General features: G+C 37.7%; 1 protein-coding gene across 2 annotated transcripts in view; it reads left to right on the forward strand.

The window, feature by feature from the left end:
• Nucleotides 1-16,987, forward strand: part of LOC111161741 (FERM domain containing 6) — a 79,349-nt gene that overhangs the window by 36,030 nt on the left and 26,332 nt on the right. The window contains exons 2-6 of one of the 2 annotated variants that reach the window (XM_022525656.1): nt 2,179-2,379; nt 7,404-7,494; nt 11,078-11,157; nt 12,639-12,715; nt 15,128-15,314. In XM_022525656.1, coding sequence (XP_022381364.1) covers nt 2,281-2,379; nt 7,404-7,494; nt 11,078-11,157; nt 12,639-12,715; nt 15,128-15,314 — 534 coding nt within the window. In that variant the 5' untranslated portion in view covers nt 2,179-2,280. Of the gene's footprint in view, nt 1-2,178; nt 2,380-7,403; nt 7,495-11,077; nt 11,182-12,638; nt 12,716-15,127; nt 15,315-16,987 lie in introns of those variants that run through there. The other variant, XM_022525647.1, reaches the window with a different exon arrangement.

The following is a 16,987-nucleotide window of genomic DNA, read 5'->3' on the forward strand; positions in this document are numbered from 1 at the left end:
TTTTTTCCAGTTATAGCAATGATGTCTTTACATATGTTGCTTATTCCCCGTTCTATACCTCATGATGTTTTCCCAGTGTATGCTATGAAGGTATAACCTACAATCTGCTCAGTACCTTCCTTCTGTTCATTCATTCAAGTGTGGTTTTTATACCTATGTGTCAGAAATACCTGGGAGCTTTTTTAAAAGATTAAGATTCCTGAACCCTGACCTGGGAGATTCTAAGTGAGTAGAAATGTCACTGTGCTCAGGATTCTGTATTTATTACACACACCCAGGTGATTCTGAGGCAACCAACCCCAGTCTTACAATTAGTGTTTTGGAACTGTTGAACTAAAAGTGGATTGGACTTGGGGTGCACTTAATTCATGCTTGTAGAAACATGGGCTAACCATCCCATACTGGAGATAAACTGCAATGCTGAACTTCAGTGATCCTATAGGGTAAGGTCCTGGCTACAACTTAATGTGAAACAATTGCTATTGATCCTTTAAGAAAAGCGGAATACTTCTAAGGGGGCTTCTGGTCGCCTTTCTAATAAGGAAATACTCTATATAAGATTACCATTTGTTTTTACTCAGTTTGAATAGCTGCCTTGTGGATGATATTTTTATTCATACTTTAAAAATAAATAATAGTTTATGTTTACTCCTAATGCCATATAAGATCATATGCTCTCCCATTTCCTGCTGATAACAGGTAGACATTTAACCTTAAGCAAATAGACCAGATTATATCTCATTTATGCTTTGATTTATGTGAGCTTTTCTGTTAAAACTGTGTGGTTATACTCTCTGATTGGTAAAACAATTCTGTATTCCTGGAAATTCTCTTCTGCTCTGTCTGCTGGAAAGAGACAATATAAATACTGTTGGAGAAAAATAATTACTGTTGGCTTGAGGGGCAACTAGCCTTAACATATCTTGGTTGAATAGTGTTATATTAGCAATAATATATGAAACAGTGTAGACACACTCATTTAAAAGTAGAAATTATCCCCCATTGTTTTAAAATTATTCTCCAAAGTTTTGCCAGTACAATAAGACATGAAACAGAAAAACGGTGTGAGAATTGAAGATTGGAGATAAGTCTTCATTACTTGCAAAAAAAAAAAAAAAATTGTATACGTTGAAACCTGAGAGAAGTTAAAAAATAATGTGTTTAGGGGAGCCTGGGTGGCTCAGTGGGTTAAGCCTCTGCCTTCAGCTTGGGTCACGATCCCAGGGTCCTGGGATCGAGCCCTTCATCGGGCTCTCTGCTCAGCGGGGGGCCTGCTTCCCTCTCTGCCTGCCTCTCTGCCTACTTGTGATCTCTGTCTGTCAAATAAATAAATAAAATCTTAAAAAGAAATAATGTGTTTAATAAACTGATCAGATATCCACAGTTCTTTTGTATACAAACATGGTCGATATATACAGTTTTGTTATTTCTACATGTTAGTTGGTTGGTGAAGTACATAGAGGTATTGTTTGTGTCATCAGGTTAAAGGATCAGGAGAGAGAGCAATGCCGTAAAAACTCAGGGAGAAAAAAGTTTTAAGTAGGGCTTAACCTTGTTAAGGGAGAGAGATCAACTGAAGTGAATCCTAGAGATTTTGCTGATGGTCTGGAGATCCTGACTGCCTTTGGCAGAACCACATTGGCGAAGCAAAGGAGTAAAAGCCAGACCACAGTGGTTGAAGAAGGAATGTAATGAAAATGCCAAGACATTTAACTTGAGTTTGTAATGGAAAAAAAAAGCAAGATTGAGAATTTTGTTGTTGCGGCTGTTTTGTCATTGTGTTTGTTTATTTCTGTAAGCCTTCGTTTATCTCCCACGTGAGCTTGGAAGCTCCTCAAAGGCAGGTTCTCTGCCTCTGCGAGCCTTGCAGCACATAGCACTGCTTTGAACGTATGAGGCACTCACTGGCTTTATGTTTAATTCATGACTGTGAATGAAAGTTTTAAAGCAGTTGATAGTGGGCAAAATACAGAACACATTTCAGGGAGTTCTCATTTATTAAGCCAGGCAACACCAGCTCTGAGACGTGCTGTCCCAGTGCCAGTAGCAGTCGTGCGGCTGCTCATCTCCCTGGCTCTCTCCTCGCCAGTCTCGCTGCCGTTATTTATGGCTGGCTTTGGGGCTTTTCCTACAGCTATGAAACCTACGCAGTGGAACATCACGCTGCTTCTCCTGCAGGGCGTGTGATGAGGAGCGGAGTCTGGCTTTGGAGTGCTCGGAACCAGAGGAATTGCCGAGGACTCAGAGCCCAGCCCTGACCACTAGAGAGCCCACAACACAATGAACAAATTGAACTTCCATAACAACAGAGTCATGCAAGACCGCCGGAGTGTGTGTATTTTCCTCCCCAATGATGAATCTTTGAACATCATCATAAATGTAAGTAGACCCAACTTTAGAAATGTTTGAATATTCTGTTCCCAGAATATGTTCCCAGTGACCACATTCAAGTTACTACCTGGTGAAGGGCGAAAGCCTTACAGAATGAGACCGTGAGTAATGGAGCAGAACTGGGGTGTTAAAGTTGCCTATACAAGGATAAACTGAATTATGGCTTAAGAGCAGCTACTTTCAATCTTCTTTCACCTGGGGGCAAAATTGCAGAATTTTGGTGACCGTATTATAGAAAAACTAACACCTTACTGTTTTACAACTTTTTACTGAAATATAAATTTTTATTAATATATAATGTGAGTTTGCTTTTTAAATGCTTTTGAGTTGACACACACGTGAAATGGTAGTAATTGCTAGCTTCTTACTATGCGTCTTGATCGTTAATAGTAGCCTGAGTCTAGCCAATTTCAGGAAAGGCTGTGCACTTGAGCACTAAGCTCTGGCTTTCAGTTTTTGAGTCAGAGTTAACTGTCTTAGTTAACCTGGACATTAAGGAATAGAGTTATATCTACAGCAAAGTGTAGGGATCTTAAGTGTGCAGCTCAGAGAGTTTTTACAAGTGTATATATGCATGTAATCATCATCCAGCTTGAGATATGCTGTATTTTCAGCACCCCGGAAAGATCTTTTGTGACTCCACCTGGACAATAGTCTCTACCCAAAGGGTAGTAACTGTTTCCTCCTCTGTAGTTTGTTTCTGAACTTCACGCAGCTGAAATTATGTGGTGTGTTCTTTTTTTGTATCTGACTCCGTTCAGTCAACATTTGGCCTATGAAATTCATTTACACTATTGCACGTAACACTAATTCCTTTTCACTGTTGTGCAATATTCCATTGTGTGAATATGCCCAATTTGTTTATTTATTGTTGATGAATATTAGGTTGTTGTAAGTATTGGGCTATTATGAATAAAACTGTTATGAGCATTTTATGTGTATACCCGTAGTATACTTTTCTGGGGTTTATTCAAGAGTAGAGTTGGGAATCTAAGTATGTCTGTGTTAAGCTTTGGCAGAGGCTGCCAAACAGGTTTATAGTAATCAGAATCATGCCTAGCATTTTTTAACCCCTCTCCCTGTTATCAGCTTTCATATTCTTCCTTTTTCTGATTGTATTCAGATGGAATTAGGGAGAAACTTGCCTCAGTGCATGCCTTAAATTGGTTTTCTTTGCTATATGCTAATATATTTTTAACTCAATTGCTATATAAAAGAATATCTCTAAGTGTTATACTGAATATATATGACATTTAAGTAGCTTCATTAAAAAATTTAGACAGGAAAAGGTTCTACTTATTACCATAATTATTTTGGTTTTATTCTGACAATCGCCATAGTTTCTCAGTTTTAGTTTCTTGATTTACTAATGTAACCTCGTTTTTGCTCAGAGGGATTGTCCGAGCATCCAACCTACCTCTTGGATGAATTTTATCATCTGTTGGACAGAATTTCTTTTGATTAACAACATCATTATTCAGAGTACCTGATGTTGTTTTTGAGTATGTGAAGTGATAGGCTATTATTTTTACATTTCATTTTTAAAAATCTAATGAAACTCAACAACCTATCTTTTTCAGTTTGGTCATGGGCAAAATACATTAAAATGTAATTCTACTAATATAGGTGAATATGCTATTTCAGTTTTTATATAGTTATTTTATAAAAAGATACCCACTGAATTTTTTTAAAAAATTCAAAATCAACACATGTAGGCTAAGCACTTAAGAAACTTCTCTCAGGGGGCGCCTGGGTGGCTCACTGGGTTAGGCCTCTGCCTTTGGCTTGGGTCATGATCTCAGGGTCCTGGGATCGAGTCCCGCGTCAGGCTGTCTGCTCAGTGGGGAGCCTGCTTCCTCCTCCTCTCTCTGACTGCCTCTCTGCCTACTTGTGATCTCTCTCTGTCAAATAAATAAATAAATAAAAAGAAAGAAAAGAAACTTCTCTCAGTTCTGTTTATGTCTTTAAACATAATCCACTGGTTGCATTGTATATCCGTTGTGTTCGTGTAAACACTTAGCCACACATATAGGATATGGAATGAAACCTTCCTGACCTCAGGTAAGTGGAAGGCAGACTAATCTGTCTTCATGAGGAATTTTATTCATGAAAAATTTATAATTTTCAAAAAAATTAATTTGTACTAAAATCTCAGCTGAGGAACATAGGAATAACACTTCTGTTACAACTATACTATGTGATTGTGCGAATTGAGGGTTAGCACGTAGCATCATTTCTGACACAACATAGTAGCTGCTATTATTACTTTAATTCCTCATCAGAGATTAATTTTACGTGTCTTCACTTCCCTTATTTTGCAAAATTAGTGTAATATCCCCCACAGGATGGTCAGGACTATGATCATGGATTGTATAGCCGTCTGTCATCATGATTAAGGAGGGTTTTAGAGTCACAGGGACCTTACTTGAAATCCCTACTCCTTGACATACTCTGTAGCCTTGGACAAGTTAGTTGGTTTTTTTGTTTGATTGTTTGTTTTGTCTTTTTTTTGCTTCTGTTTCCTCATCTATAAAGTAGAGATAATCTTCCTCTCCTCATCAGGGTCATTGCGAGGATTTAAAGATATAGCATGAATAAACCGCTAATTGTAGTGCCTGGCAGCTGGGAATTGCTCAGTAAGTGAGCACTTAATAGAGTAGCACTTGTTTTAATTTCTTTGAGCTGTTTGTTCATTTCATTAGGGAGCTCTGTTAATGAAGCTCAAATGGAAAATCTGGACTCCCTCTAGACCTATAAGATTTTCTTATTCCAGGGCACGTAGATTCCCCTGCCATGTCCGAACTTCTGTCTAGCAAGCTGTTGAACAAAGGAGGGAGGAGGGACCGAGTTAAGTAGTGTGGAGGCCCCTCATTGCTAGAAAACCAATTCAGGGCTCCCAAAGGTCTGTCTTTTTCCACAGTGTTATCTTTGTATTCATATGACTGCAGTTGATATTTGTAATGTTGTTGTCTAACAAATTAACTAACAAAAACAGTTTTATTAATGGTCTCATTTTGTCCTCATTTCTAAATTTTTTTTTTTTAAGATTTTATTTATTTATTTGACAGACAGAGATCACAAGTAGACAGAGGCAGGCAGAGAGAGAGGAGGAAGCAGACTCCCCACTGAGCAGAGAGCCTGATGCGGGGCTCGATCCCAGAACCCTGGGATCATGACCTGAGCCGAAGGCAGAGGCTTAACCCACTGAGCCACCCAGGCGCCCCCTAAATATTTTTTAAACAAAGATAGTTTATTCCTTGACATGTGTAGTTGATATGATAGAATGTTGTCTTTCTGCATGTGGGGTAAACTTTGTTTGATCATTCTAGTTTCTCTATGAGTTTGAACTAGTAGGGGATGTTTTAAATGATTTTAATCATCAGGTAAATGTTAAATATGGAAACTTGGTAAATTTTGACAATAAAATTATGGTAAATGTACAAAAAATTTTTGAGTAATATAAATAGTGGCCAGGAGTTTATACCTGTTCACTAAGACTAAAGGAACAAGTCTTTTTTTGGGGGGGGATATACATTAAACATGCTTGCTCAGTAACAATGACATCTATTTATTTATTTCAAATATTTATTTATTTTAGAGAGAGCATGAGCAGGGGGAGGGGCAGAAGGAGAAGGAGAGAATCTCAGGCAGACTCCCCACTGAGTGTGGAGCCTAACACAAGGCTCGATCTTAGGACCCGGGATCATGATGTGAGCTGAAACCAAGAGTCAGACCCTAAACTGACTGAGCCAGCCACTGATGTTTAGGACCAAATGCTGCTTTTATTACCAAGTTCCATATGGAGTGTATTTTTAGATAATACTTTAATTCTTCATAGCTCATACTCTGTATAGCACTTTTTAAAGCTCCATTGCCCCTGAAGATTAAAGAACTTGAAAAATTTCACAGTCAGCTAAAACGTAGCCTTAAAGACTCATAATATACAAATACAAATAACTCAAGCTTGTTTTCACAGCAGGTAAGACTTCAGAACCACAGCCTTACTTAATTACAGTTTTAAACAAGAATACTACTTACTTGATAGTTGTTAGAGGTTTATCAGTAGGCTCCAAATACTTGATTTAAACTTAGCAGAGCAATAAAAAGTATGTGGGATATATATATATATATATATATACACACATATATATGGAGGAAATGTACAGCATTATTTGAATAGCAATTACATAGAGTTACAGCATGGTTTGTGTATATAGTTTGTGGTTTGTAATTTTTCAGTTAACTTTTTATCATGTTTTATCCTAAGAGCTTTGTTTATGACATTTAAAAATACAGTCAAAACTAAGGATTAAAGTTTCCTTGGATGGTATGACATTTTAAGTCTCAAATTTGTAGTATATTATCAAGAAGAAAAGCTTCCTTGTAAAGATACTTGTCTGACTCAGCTTTTGATAATCTGAGTAGCCTGTTTTGGATACCCTCTGAAATATTTATCGTGCACCATGGTTTTATAATAAGGCCTTGTCCATGTGTCCTAAGATTTATGAGTCTTGTACAAGACAGTATTGGTACCTTACTACCATTTCCTAAACATTCGTATTGTGATAATCATTATTGAAATACAATACAGATTAAAGCAATTTCCGTGAACCAATGGTTGTTTCACTAGTGTTGCTTGTAGTTTTAAGGTGTATATTTAGGGTGCATTAAATTGCCTGATTGTGGGGTTGCCTGAGTGGCTCAGTCGGTTAAGCATCTGATTCTTAGTTTCCGCTCTGGTCATGATCTCAGAGTCATGAGATCAAGCCAGCATCAGACTCCGAAGTTCAGCGTGGAGTCTGCTGGAGATTCTTTCCCCCTGCCTCTCCCTCCCACTCGCTACTCCTCTCACTAGAAAGCTTGATCTCTCTCTCTCTCTCTCTCTAAAATAAAATCTTTAAAAAAAATAAATAAATAAAACAAATTGCCTGATTGTGGCTCAGCGAGTAGGCTTGGTTTACTTGCTATCTCAAGTTGTGTTGTGTTGTTTTGTTTTGTTTTTTTCTCTACAGGTTAAAATTCTGTGTCACCAGTTGCTGGTTCAGGTGTGTGACCTACTCAGGCTAAAGGACTGTCACCTGTTTGGACTCAGTGTCATACAAAGTAGGTCTTAGTCCCATCTCTGATAGAATTTAGCTAACTATCCCTGAGGAAATGATGTTTTATAGCTGTAACTTAATTTAGGCACATGGTGATAAGATTGTGATTATCAAAATACCCATAAGCTGGTCATTATTTTTAGTTTAGTATTCATTTTTAAAATCTTAACTGATCTATTTCTTTTAAGATGTAGTATTTTAGACCATGTATTATAGTTTGAACTTAAAAATGGGTTCCTTTGTAGGAATCTAGATTTTGTGTTTGTTCTTTTATGTTTTAATGAACATAAGCTTGGTTTTTGTTTCCTTGCACTTAGGGAGCAGCTGGAGCTAGTAGGCAATTTCTTGAGTGTTTTTATAATTTCTTTTATGATTTTCGACATTAAAGCATTTAGGCATAAGAAAAATAACTCTATTCAAGTTCTCTTACTGTTGACTATATAGTATGACAAAGTGATCTACTAATTTGCTCCTATTTTCTGTTTTTCCCTCTTCACACCTTCTCTTTTTTCCAATTAGACTATATGATATGGAGATAAGGAATCAGTTTTTTCTGTATATTTTCTGTGAAGGTTTTCTCCACATAAAGGTCTCAATACAAGCCTCTTCCCCACCCCACCCCCATAATATCTTGAGTTAAGTTACTAGGATTTGAAATAAATAAATAAATAAATAAATAAAATAAAAATAAAAGTTACTAGGATTTACCTGCAACCATTCCTTATGAGCTTTTTTTTTTCAAATCAACATTTTTAAATTTCTCTAGTCTTATGTCAAAAGACATATGTTTTATATCTTTGATCAGTTTTTCAAGAATACTTTTTTTATGAAATGTATTTAATTATATTTTATACTTCTTTATGAATCATATTCTACTACTGGAATTGGTTTAAATTTAAAGGTTTATGACATGTTGAGAATCTGGTTAGTACCATAAAATGCTTAAATCTTCCAGGTGTGTCATGATCAGCTGATAAACAATGCCCTTCTCCACCAAAATGTGAACCATTTTCAGTTGTCTTTTTAGGAGAGGCCAGAGAACATGGAGCAGGGGGCAACTCAAGAACCAATGAATCCTCCATTCGCTCTTCAGTTTCTTCCTGTAATAGTTAAAGCGATAAAACCACAAATACTTAGCCCCATCCTTCTATCAGTGCATCCTTCTAACAGTGTATCCCTCAGTCACTCTTGAGGAAGGGCCCAGGAGAAATAAGATGCCCTATAGATTCTAAAAAAATTTCCTTTTATTCTAAACTCAAAGTTGATTCTTTTAATTCTACAACAACAGCCAGACTGTTGGTCTGTGTCATTCAACAAGTCAGTCTAATAAAACCAGTTTATAGCTTCCTTAGATTTCAAAACGAGAGTCTTTTTAAGATACCTTTTTTCAAAGAGAGATTGTAGTGTGGAGAAAGAACATTGGAAAAGGAATCAGATGACCTGGTTCTAATTCTGGTTCTACCGCTAGCTAGCTGTGTGGCTTTAGAAATATCACTTGACTTCTCTTGACTTCACTTTTCTCACACGTCAACTGGATATTACTGCTTCACCTGCTTTGTCAGATTTTGATATGTGCTCTTGAATTCTTAAAATATAAGGCCACGCTCAAACTGTCAGATGGTAGAGATGTGGTGGTAGTTTAAAAGTATGTGCTGTTACACAGTGAACAGTCTCAGTTCTCTTTATTATATTGCTTCCTCAGATGGCAGCTCAAGCCAAACTCAAATCCTATTCAATAGGAAGGTTGTCTGGTCTTGTTCATTTCATGTTAATTGGTGGCATATGAGAGATGGGAGATAATTTAGTTGATCTGATAAGTGGATTTAAGTAGCACCCTTTTTTGTCCCTGGGACCTTTTTCCCTATCCCTTTCATTCAAATTGATTGGATTAATATGTCATTTATAAACAGTAGCTCTACCCTTCCTATTGTCTTAGGGCTCTTTTTCAATCAACCCCCCCCCCCCAGCATTCAGTCAGGAGTGACAGTGTGGTCAGGCTTGTTATCCTGGGAGTAGTCAAAGAGACACACTACATTTTTATGCAATGCTTTCCATGAGCATACTTAGAGCATGAGCATACTTTCCATGAGCATCTCTAACCACCTTAGTGGTGGTTAGAGAAAAAGGAATAAACTTTTAAAAAAAAGCTTAAAACTTTGGGGGCCTAGGTGGCTCAGTCAGTTAAGCTGCTGACTCTTAGTTTTGGCTCAGGTCATCACCTCATGGTTGTGGGATCTAGTTCAGCAGGGAGTCTGCTTCAGATTCTCTCACCTCCCTTCCCCTTCTGCCCCTCTCCCTGCACACACATCTGCTCTCTCTCTCTAAAATAAATAAATAAAATTTTTTTAAAAGATTTTTTATTTATTTATGACAGAGAGAGAGATAGCGAGAGAGGGAACACAAGCACAGAGGAGCTGGAGAGGGAGAAGCAGACTCCCCTCTGAGCACAGAACCCGATATGGGGCTTGATCACAGAATGCCGGGATCATGACCCTACCCAAAGGCAGACACTTAATGACTGAGCCACCCAGATGCCCCAATAAATAAAATCTTTAAAAAAGAAGACTTAAAACTTTGTATGAGATAGGAATGTTGAAGGGTTTTGTTGTGAAATATCCCTTTTAAAAGATTTTCTTTGGGAAATCTGAAATTTTTTTTTTTTAAGATTTTATTTATTTGACAGATACAGATCACAAGTAGGCAGAGAGGCAGGTAGAGAGAGAGGAGGAAGCAGGCTCCCCGCTGAGCAGAAGAGCCTGATGTGGGTCTCTATCCCAGGATTCTGGGATCATGACCTGAGCCAAAGGCAGAGGCTTTAACCCTCTGAGCCACCCAGGCGCCCGGGAAATCTGAAAATTTTAATTATTTTTACCAGCTTGTCTTCAACTTTAGATCATTTTTGCATGGGTTTTCAACAATCATAGTTTCTGCTCATCTTAAGAACATCATCCCCTTGAGGAAACACTTTGGCATTCTTTTTTTGTATGAGATTCTTCTCATTCCACAGGATCAATCCCAAAGGCAGTGAGAGCAATGGATTGCCATTTTATCAGGCTGTGTTATAGTGGAGAATAGAGAAGCAATAGTCTTAAAGGCTGTTGTTCACAAATTGTGGGTCAGGCCCCTCACTTGGAAATAGGTATGTCCCTTAATATCTTACATAGCAGTTAGGATGGTGTTTCCGCCCTGTTTCATTATTCTGCATCTGTGATGATAATACTCTGTGAACTCAACAAAAGCATGTTTCTCTAAGAGCAAGGAAGCCCACAGTGCTGGAAGTTTGTGCGTTAGGATGACCATAGAAACTAAGTAAAAACATGAGGTGGAAGCTAATGTTTCTTCTAAATATTATAGATTTTTAATAGCATGTGTTCTGTATTGAAAATGCAAAATAATTCATTAAAAAGCTCCTTAATGTCTAACCAACCTTTTGTCTTTTAGTATCTTGTTGAGTTTTTGTGGTACTATGTGACTTCAGAACACATTTACAAATCTTGAGGCTTTTAAAAAAATAAAACCTGTCTTTGTGTATATTCTTTTCTTTTAAATCTTTTCTTTGTCATCTTGTCTCCTTTTTTAATGTGCAGATAATGAACATGTCTATATGGAGTTGTCACAAAAGCTGTATAAGTATTGTCCAAAAGAATGGAAGAAAGAGGCCAGCAAGGTACGACAATACGAAGTCACTTGGGTGAGATTACATTTATAAGCAAAATTATTTTGATCTTTTAAAGGGTTTATTTTAGCTGTTATACATTAGAAAAACATTAAATTTAAAAATTTTAATTCATAAAAATATTATGAAGTAGAGAATGGGAAAGGGAAATGAATAATTAAGTTCCACAATGTCATGTTAATGAAGTGTTAGGAGCTTATAGCATATAACAGTAGATTTTAGATCTCTGCTTATATATGACTGCCTGGGTGGCTCAGCTACTTAAGTGACTGCCTTAGGCTCAGGTGGTGATCCCAGGGTCCAAGGAGCCCCAGGTTGGGCTCCTTGCTCAGCTGGGAGGCTGCTTCTCCCTCTCCCTCTTCCTGTCACTCCCCCTGCTTGTGTGCACGTGCTCACTCTCTCTCTCTCTCTCTCAAATAAATAAATAAAATCTTTTTTTTTTTAAACATTTTATTTATTTATTAGAGAGAGAGACAGTGAGAGAGAGCATGAGCGAGGAGAAGGTCAGAGGGAGAAGCAGACTCCCCATGGAGCTGGGAGCCCGATGTGAGACTCGATCCCGGGACTCCAGGATCACGACCTGAGCTGAAGGCAGTCGCCCAACCAACTGAGCCACCCAGGCGCCCAATAAAAATCTTTTTTTAAAAAAGATATCTCTTAAATAATGTTGGATAATAACTTTGTAGTAATTTTGGGATAATGCTTTGAAATGAAAACCATGAAAAAAATGCTTACTCCTCTTTTGTGACTCTATTAGCTGTCAAAACTGATGTTCTAGAAGTTATTCATAATTTTTTAATCTACTTTTACTAACCTTTGATACTTTGTTACTTTTTGTTCTGGTGGTGTCTTTATTTAGTAAACATCAATTCCATTTACATGGGAGATCATTCACAGGGAGTTTACCTAGTGTTTCCAGGATCATCCTAGTAAATCAGGAATAAATCCCTAGTGTCTAATCCTAGATCCTCCAATTTGTATTTTAAGAATTCTTGGGATAAACGGGAAGTCTTCTTGAAAGCCAACTACAAAGTAAGGCACATTAAAGCCTAAATAAACAAACAGCATATTAGAATTTGGTATGTGGAATGTCAGAGGAACAAGAGAACATTTGTAATGAGGAGCAAATGGTCACCACAGGGGATAGAGCTGGGAGAGGAGCTGGATCTCAACTAGAAATTTCCACTGGTATTTATTTTTATCTTCCCTTATGTTGTCATTGGCATTACGGTGAATGAGTATCAGATACATGATGATGCTTTATAACTTCCCAGGTTTGCATGAACTTGGTATCCATCCATATGGGACAATTGTCTGCCCTCTGCCAGCCTCCACTGCCCTCCTCCACATTAAAAGTAGATAAAACCTTTCAAGACTTAAAAACTGTCTTGTAAATAACGGTATTTTGTTGATTTGGAAACCCCTTGTAGTAACTAAAAATATCTTCCTTTTTATATGTGTCTTTGTTTTAGGGTATTGACCAATTTGGACCTCCCATGATCATTCACTTCCGCGTACAGTACTATGTGGAAAATGGCAGACTGATCAGGTATGAGGACAGGAATTCTATATCTTTACTCTCCTGCAACACTCACCTTCTAACATACTGAATAAAGTTCCTGTGTGTGTTTGTCTCCAGCTGCTATGATAAAAATTCCAAAGGGGAGGAATTAAAAAAAAAAAATCTTTTTGTATGCTCATGTATCCTCAGTTCCTAGAACAGAGGTTCAGTAGACACTGAATAAATATTTGTTGAATGAATGAATGATAAACTATTGATAAAAATGTTAATAATATCACTGCCGCACATTTTCTATACTCCACGATTTTGATAACAAATCAGTCAACAAAAAGATACTTCATTCGAGAAGGAACTAGCATTTTTGTGAAGAATAGAAAAACTAAAGGATTATATTCTTTTCTGGGGGTAGGGTGGGGAGTAGTAGGGCAAGCAAGCAAGAACTCTCTCCTATAAAAATGCATGGTGTTTATACAGCCTGGTTTTCTTTTCACTTTTGGGGTCTCGCTTCTGTTGTTAGCAGTAGCTTTAAAGCTAAGATTACACCCACTGGAGCTCTCCTGTGAGAATCCTAGATGCGGTTTGGCAAGGGCAAGTGACTGATTCTTTTTCCGGAAGTGGGTGCGTGAACAATACTATGCTCATGATACAGACCCAGAATTTACCATCTCAGAAGCTCAGTTTATCACTTGTATAGGAGGGGTCAGTGCCAGAAACTTTCAGAGGTGGTGGTTTTGTTGGCCCATAGAAAATACTGGAAATGTGGATTCTGTTTTACTTATTTACTTTTAAACTCTGAGAAACGCCATGTAAAAGAGACAGATACATTTGGCTAATGAGTTATATGTGAAGTTCACTCTTAATATTTGTATTTTATAATACCAATATTGTAAATTTAAGAGTAAAAAATATTAACCCATAAATAATTTTTTTAAAAGGCTAAGAAACTTTTTTAGTAAATTTATGTAAAATTTTTACTCATTTTACCTATTAAGTGTGGAATGTGCTGAAAAGAAGCAAAATATGTTATGTAGCCACTAATTAACCCTCTGGGACTAATGAATGTTTAATTCTCCACGTACTTCTGTCCTTTTCCCCAGGGATGAACTAGTCCAAACACTGTGTGGTCAGCATTATAAAAAGAAGTGTTCTGAAAAGTATTCTGTCCCGAGGGGGAAAAAAGTTACATAAATGCCTTATTTTTAAACTTTTCATACTTAAACACCATCTTAGTTGAAGTCAACCCATGTTTTTATTGTCATCAGCTGATGAGCTATGAATCTCAGGTAAACATTGGACCTAAAATAATAGGAAGGCAAATAAACTCCTTAAACACACACAGACACACACACACACACACACACACACACACACACACACACACACACTTTTTTTTTTCCCTTGCATTTTTACTTTGATCACAAAGGCGTCCCGTTTGCCTGTGACATTTTTTGGAGCTTGACCATGTTTTTCCCCAGTCAGCACTTCTTACTCTATGTATTTAATGGGAACTATTTTTATTTCTGACCTCAACAGATTGTAATGAGTGCATTATTAGTATTTCCATTTGTGAGGAGCATCATGATTGTCACAACATGTGCTTATAAAACCACACCCATAAAGTAACATCCGCTTAAAAAAAAAGATTTAAGGCAAGCTTTTTTTTTTTTCCAGTTCATTCATTCTGAGAAAGAAAAAAAAAAAACAACTGTAGAGTTAAATTTTTTTTAAATGGGCACATAAACAGAAATATTTTTTTTTTAAAGAGAGAGAGAGATCACAAGTAGGCAGAGAGGCAGGCAGAGAGAGGGAGAAGCAGGCTCCCCGCTGAGCAGAGGGCCCGATGCGGGGCTCAATCCCAGGACCCTGAGATCATGACCTGAGCTGAAGACAGAGGCTTAACCCACTGAGCCACCCAGGTGCCCCAACAGAAATATTTTTAAAAGGGCCTTAGAGTACTTGTAAACCAAACCAAAACAGAACAACAAAACATTAGAGCCAGGATCGTCCCTTCAGATTTGTCCTTGCTTATGACATATGTGTAGCATTATTACAGCAAAATAATTTTTAATGTGGACAACAAATGCCTAGGCTTCTCTACTAATCCTTGTTCAATGAAATGTTTACCATATTGGAGTGGAATGATTCAGACCTTGTTTCCATTCTCTGAATGAATCAAAGGTTATAGGCCTCTGGAAATGGTATGTTTGCTATTGGGTAGTCTGACTTGGAGTTCTGCCTCCCTGTGACTTGGGTGCAGCAATCAGGTATCAGCTATAACCCTCCCCCCCTTTTTTCAAGGAGTTAACTGGGGGGAGGAAAGAAGAGGGAGCAGAAACAGAAGAGCTCTTGTCACCAGATGGATAGCAGGATTTGGGTTCTGTTTACATGCCATCAGATTGTTCCATCAAATGTGAGTTCTGTTTTCTTTTATTTTCCCAGTGACAGAGCAGCAAGATACTATTATTACTGGCACCTGAGAAAACAAGTGCTTCATTCTCAGTGTGTGCTCCGAGAAGAGGCCTATTTCCTGCTGGCAGCCTTTGCCCTGCAGGCTGATCTTGGGAACTTCAAAAGGAATAAGCACTATGGAAAATACTTTGAGCCAGAGGCTTACTTCCCGTCTTGGGTAGGCACTGTTTTCAAATTTTAAAGTGTTTTCTCTAGCACATTTCTAGTTCATTATGCTGCTACTTGTGTTGCTTCAAGAAATGGGAACCCAGATATTTGTGGCCAGGAAAACCTTTCATGATGCCCAAATATAAATTTAACACTTGAGAGCACTGTACACATGATCTCTCGATACAGCTCATCTGCTCCTTAGAGTTACCAGGCAAGAATATTGCTATCCGTCCTAAACAGGGTGCAACTTGGAAGTTGCTGGCCTGCTTTTGGCATGTACATTGTCTTTACTTTCTTACTTCTTATTCAAGCTTCCATCTTCTTCCCTTTGGAGGGAGAAAAACATTACTCTGTAAAAAGTTAGATCATGCCCACCACCAACCCCCCCCCAACCTCTGGGCTCTGTAAGACTCTCGACAAAACGTTTTGCATCTCCTTTTCAAATGATCTGTTTATCTTTTGCCTCCAGTAAACTGTTGTTCAGTATCTTCTAAAGGACAGGCACAAACGTCACCTTTACTTTTTCTTCAGCATTTCAGAGTGAGGTGCTCCATGTGAGTTTTTGTGGACAGATTAACAGTGCTCCAGTTGTTGAAGAGAAACCACAAAAGGTGTCAGGCTTTTACATATCAGTGTCTCTGATTAGCCCATATTTTCATTGCCTGGTTGTTGTCAGGTACTCACTGAATCTTGGTCCTTTAAATCCGAGCTCCCCGTCAGGGTGCCACAGCCTCCAGTATGCTGAGATCCAAGTTCCTTCAATCTTTGGGATCACCAAAGCCACCTACTTTAGTGCCCTTACAAATACTATTTTCTGTGTGTTCTTTGACCGGAGAAAGTTTGACAAATGCTCACTTAGGTGATCTCCATGTAAAGGAGTCTAGAAGGAAAAAATCTATAACTCTGAGTTCTCAGCAAAACCTCTTAAATGGCCCAGTAATTGATCATGTATAATTCAGTAGGAAGAAACATAATGTCAGTATCTATAAAAACATTTTCAATCTAAAAATCCTTTAATTTTCTTATTCTGATGATTTTAAGCACTAATCCTTTTGCTGTCTTCACATAATTCTTTCCATATTTTATAATTCTCATTGAACTAATCAGTACCTTTCTCTTAGTCTGCAGCTGCTGGCTACTATATATTTGGGGCATTTAAAGGCTCAGGCTACTGTCCCATGAAAACCTGAGCCATGTTGAATTGTAATGAATGCTTGAATGAAATCGTTTTCTCACAAGTATTCAAATTGAGTGTTCATATCAGCGTTTTATGCAAAAACCAGAAATGTTTCGGAGAATTCCTCTCAGTCCCCTGCCTTCTTTGGATTAACATTTAGAACCTCCCACTCTGGCTGTAATTTTAGAAGAGTTAAGTAGGATCCAGAACCTGAAGATAATGTTGACAGTCAATGTATTTCATGGTACCAGTCATTTTGCAAGTATAAACAGTGATGTGTACAAAATTTCACAAGTTTGCATGTTTTTTTTTTTCCTCTTGGTGAGTTTAAAGCCAAGAGAACATATTTTTCTCATTTCTTGTGATTTTTCTTCTCAGATATGCAGTATTACAGCTAAATCGACTTTGTAGCTTCTAGTATTAGCTGATTCAGCCTAGTAACATAACAGATGGTGAAAATGGAATGAAAGTGGGAAATTTCCTACTGGAAATTAGCCAGTTTA

The sequence above is a fragment of the Enhydra lutris genome, unplaced genomic scaffold (genome assembly GCF_002288905.1).
Source record: "Enhydra lutris kenyoni isolate GAN:26980312 unplaced genomic scaffold, ASM228890v2 scaffoldscaffold4, whole genome shotgun sequence".
NCBI lineage: Eukaryota > Metazoa > Chordata > Mammalia > Carnivora > Mustelidae > Enhydra > Enhydra lutris.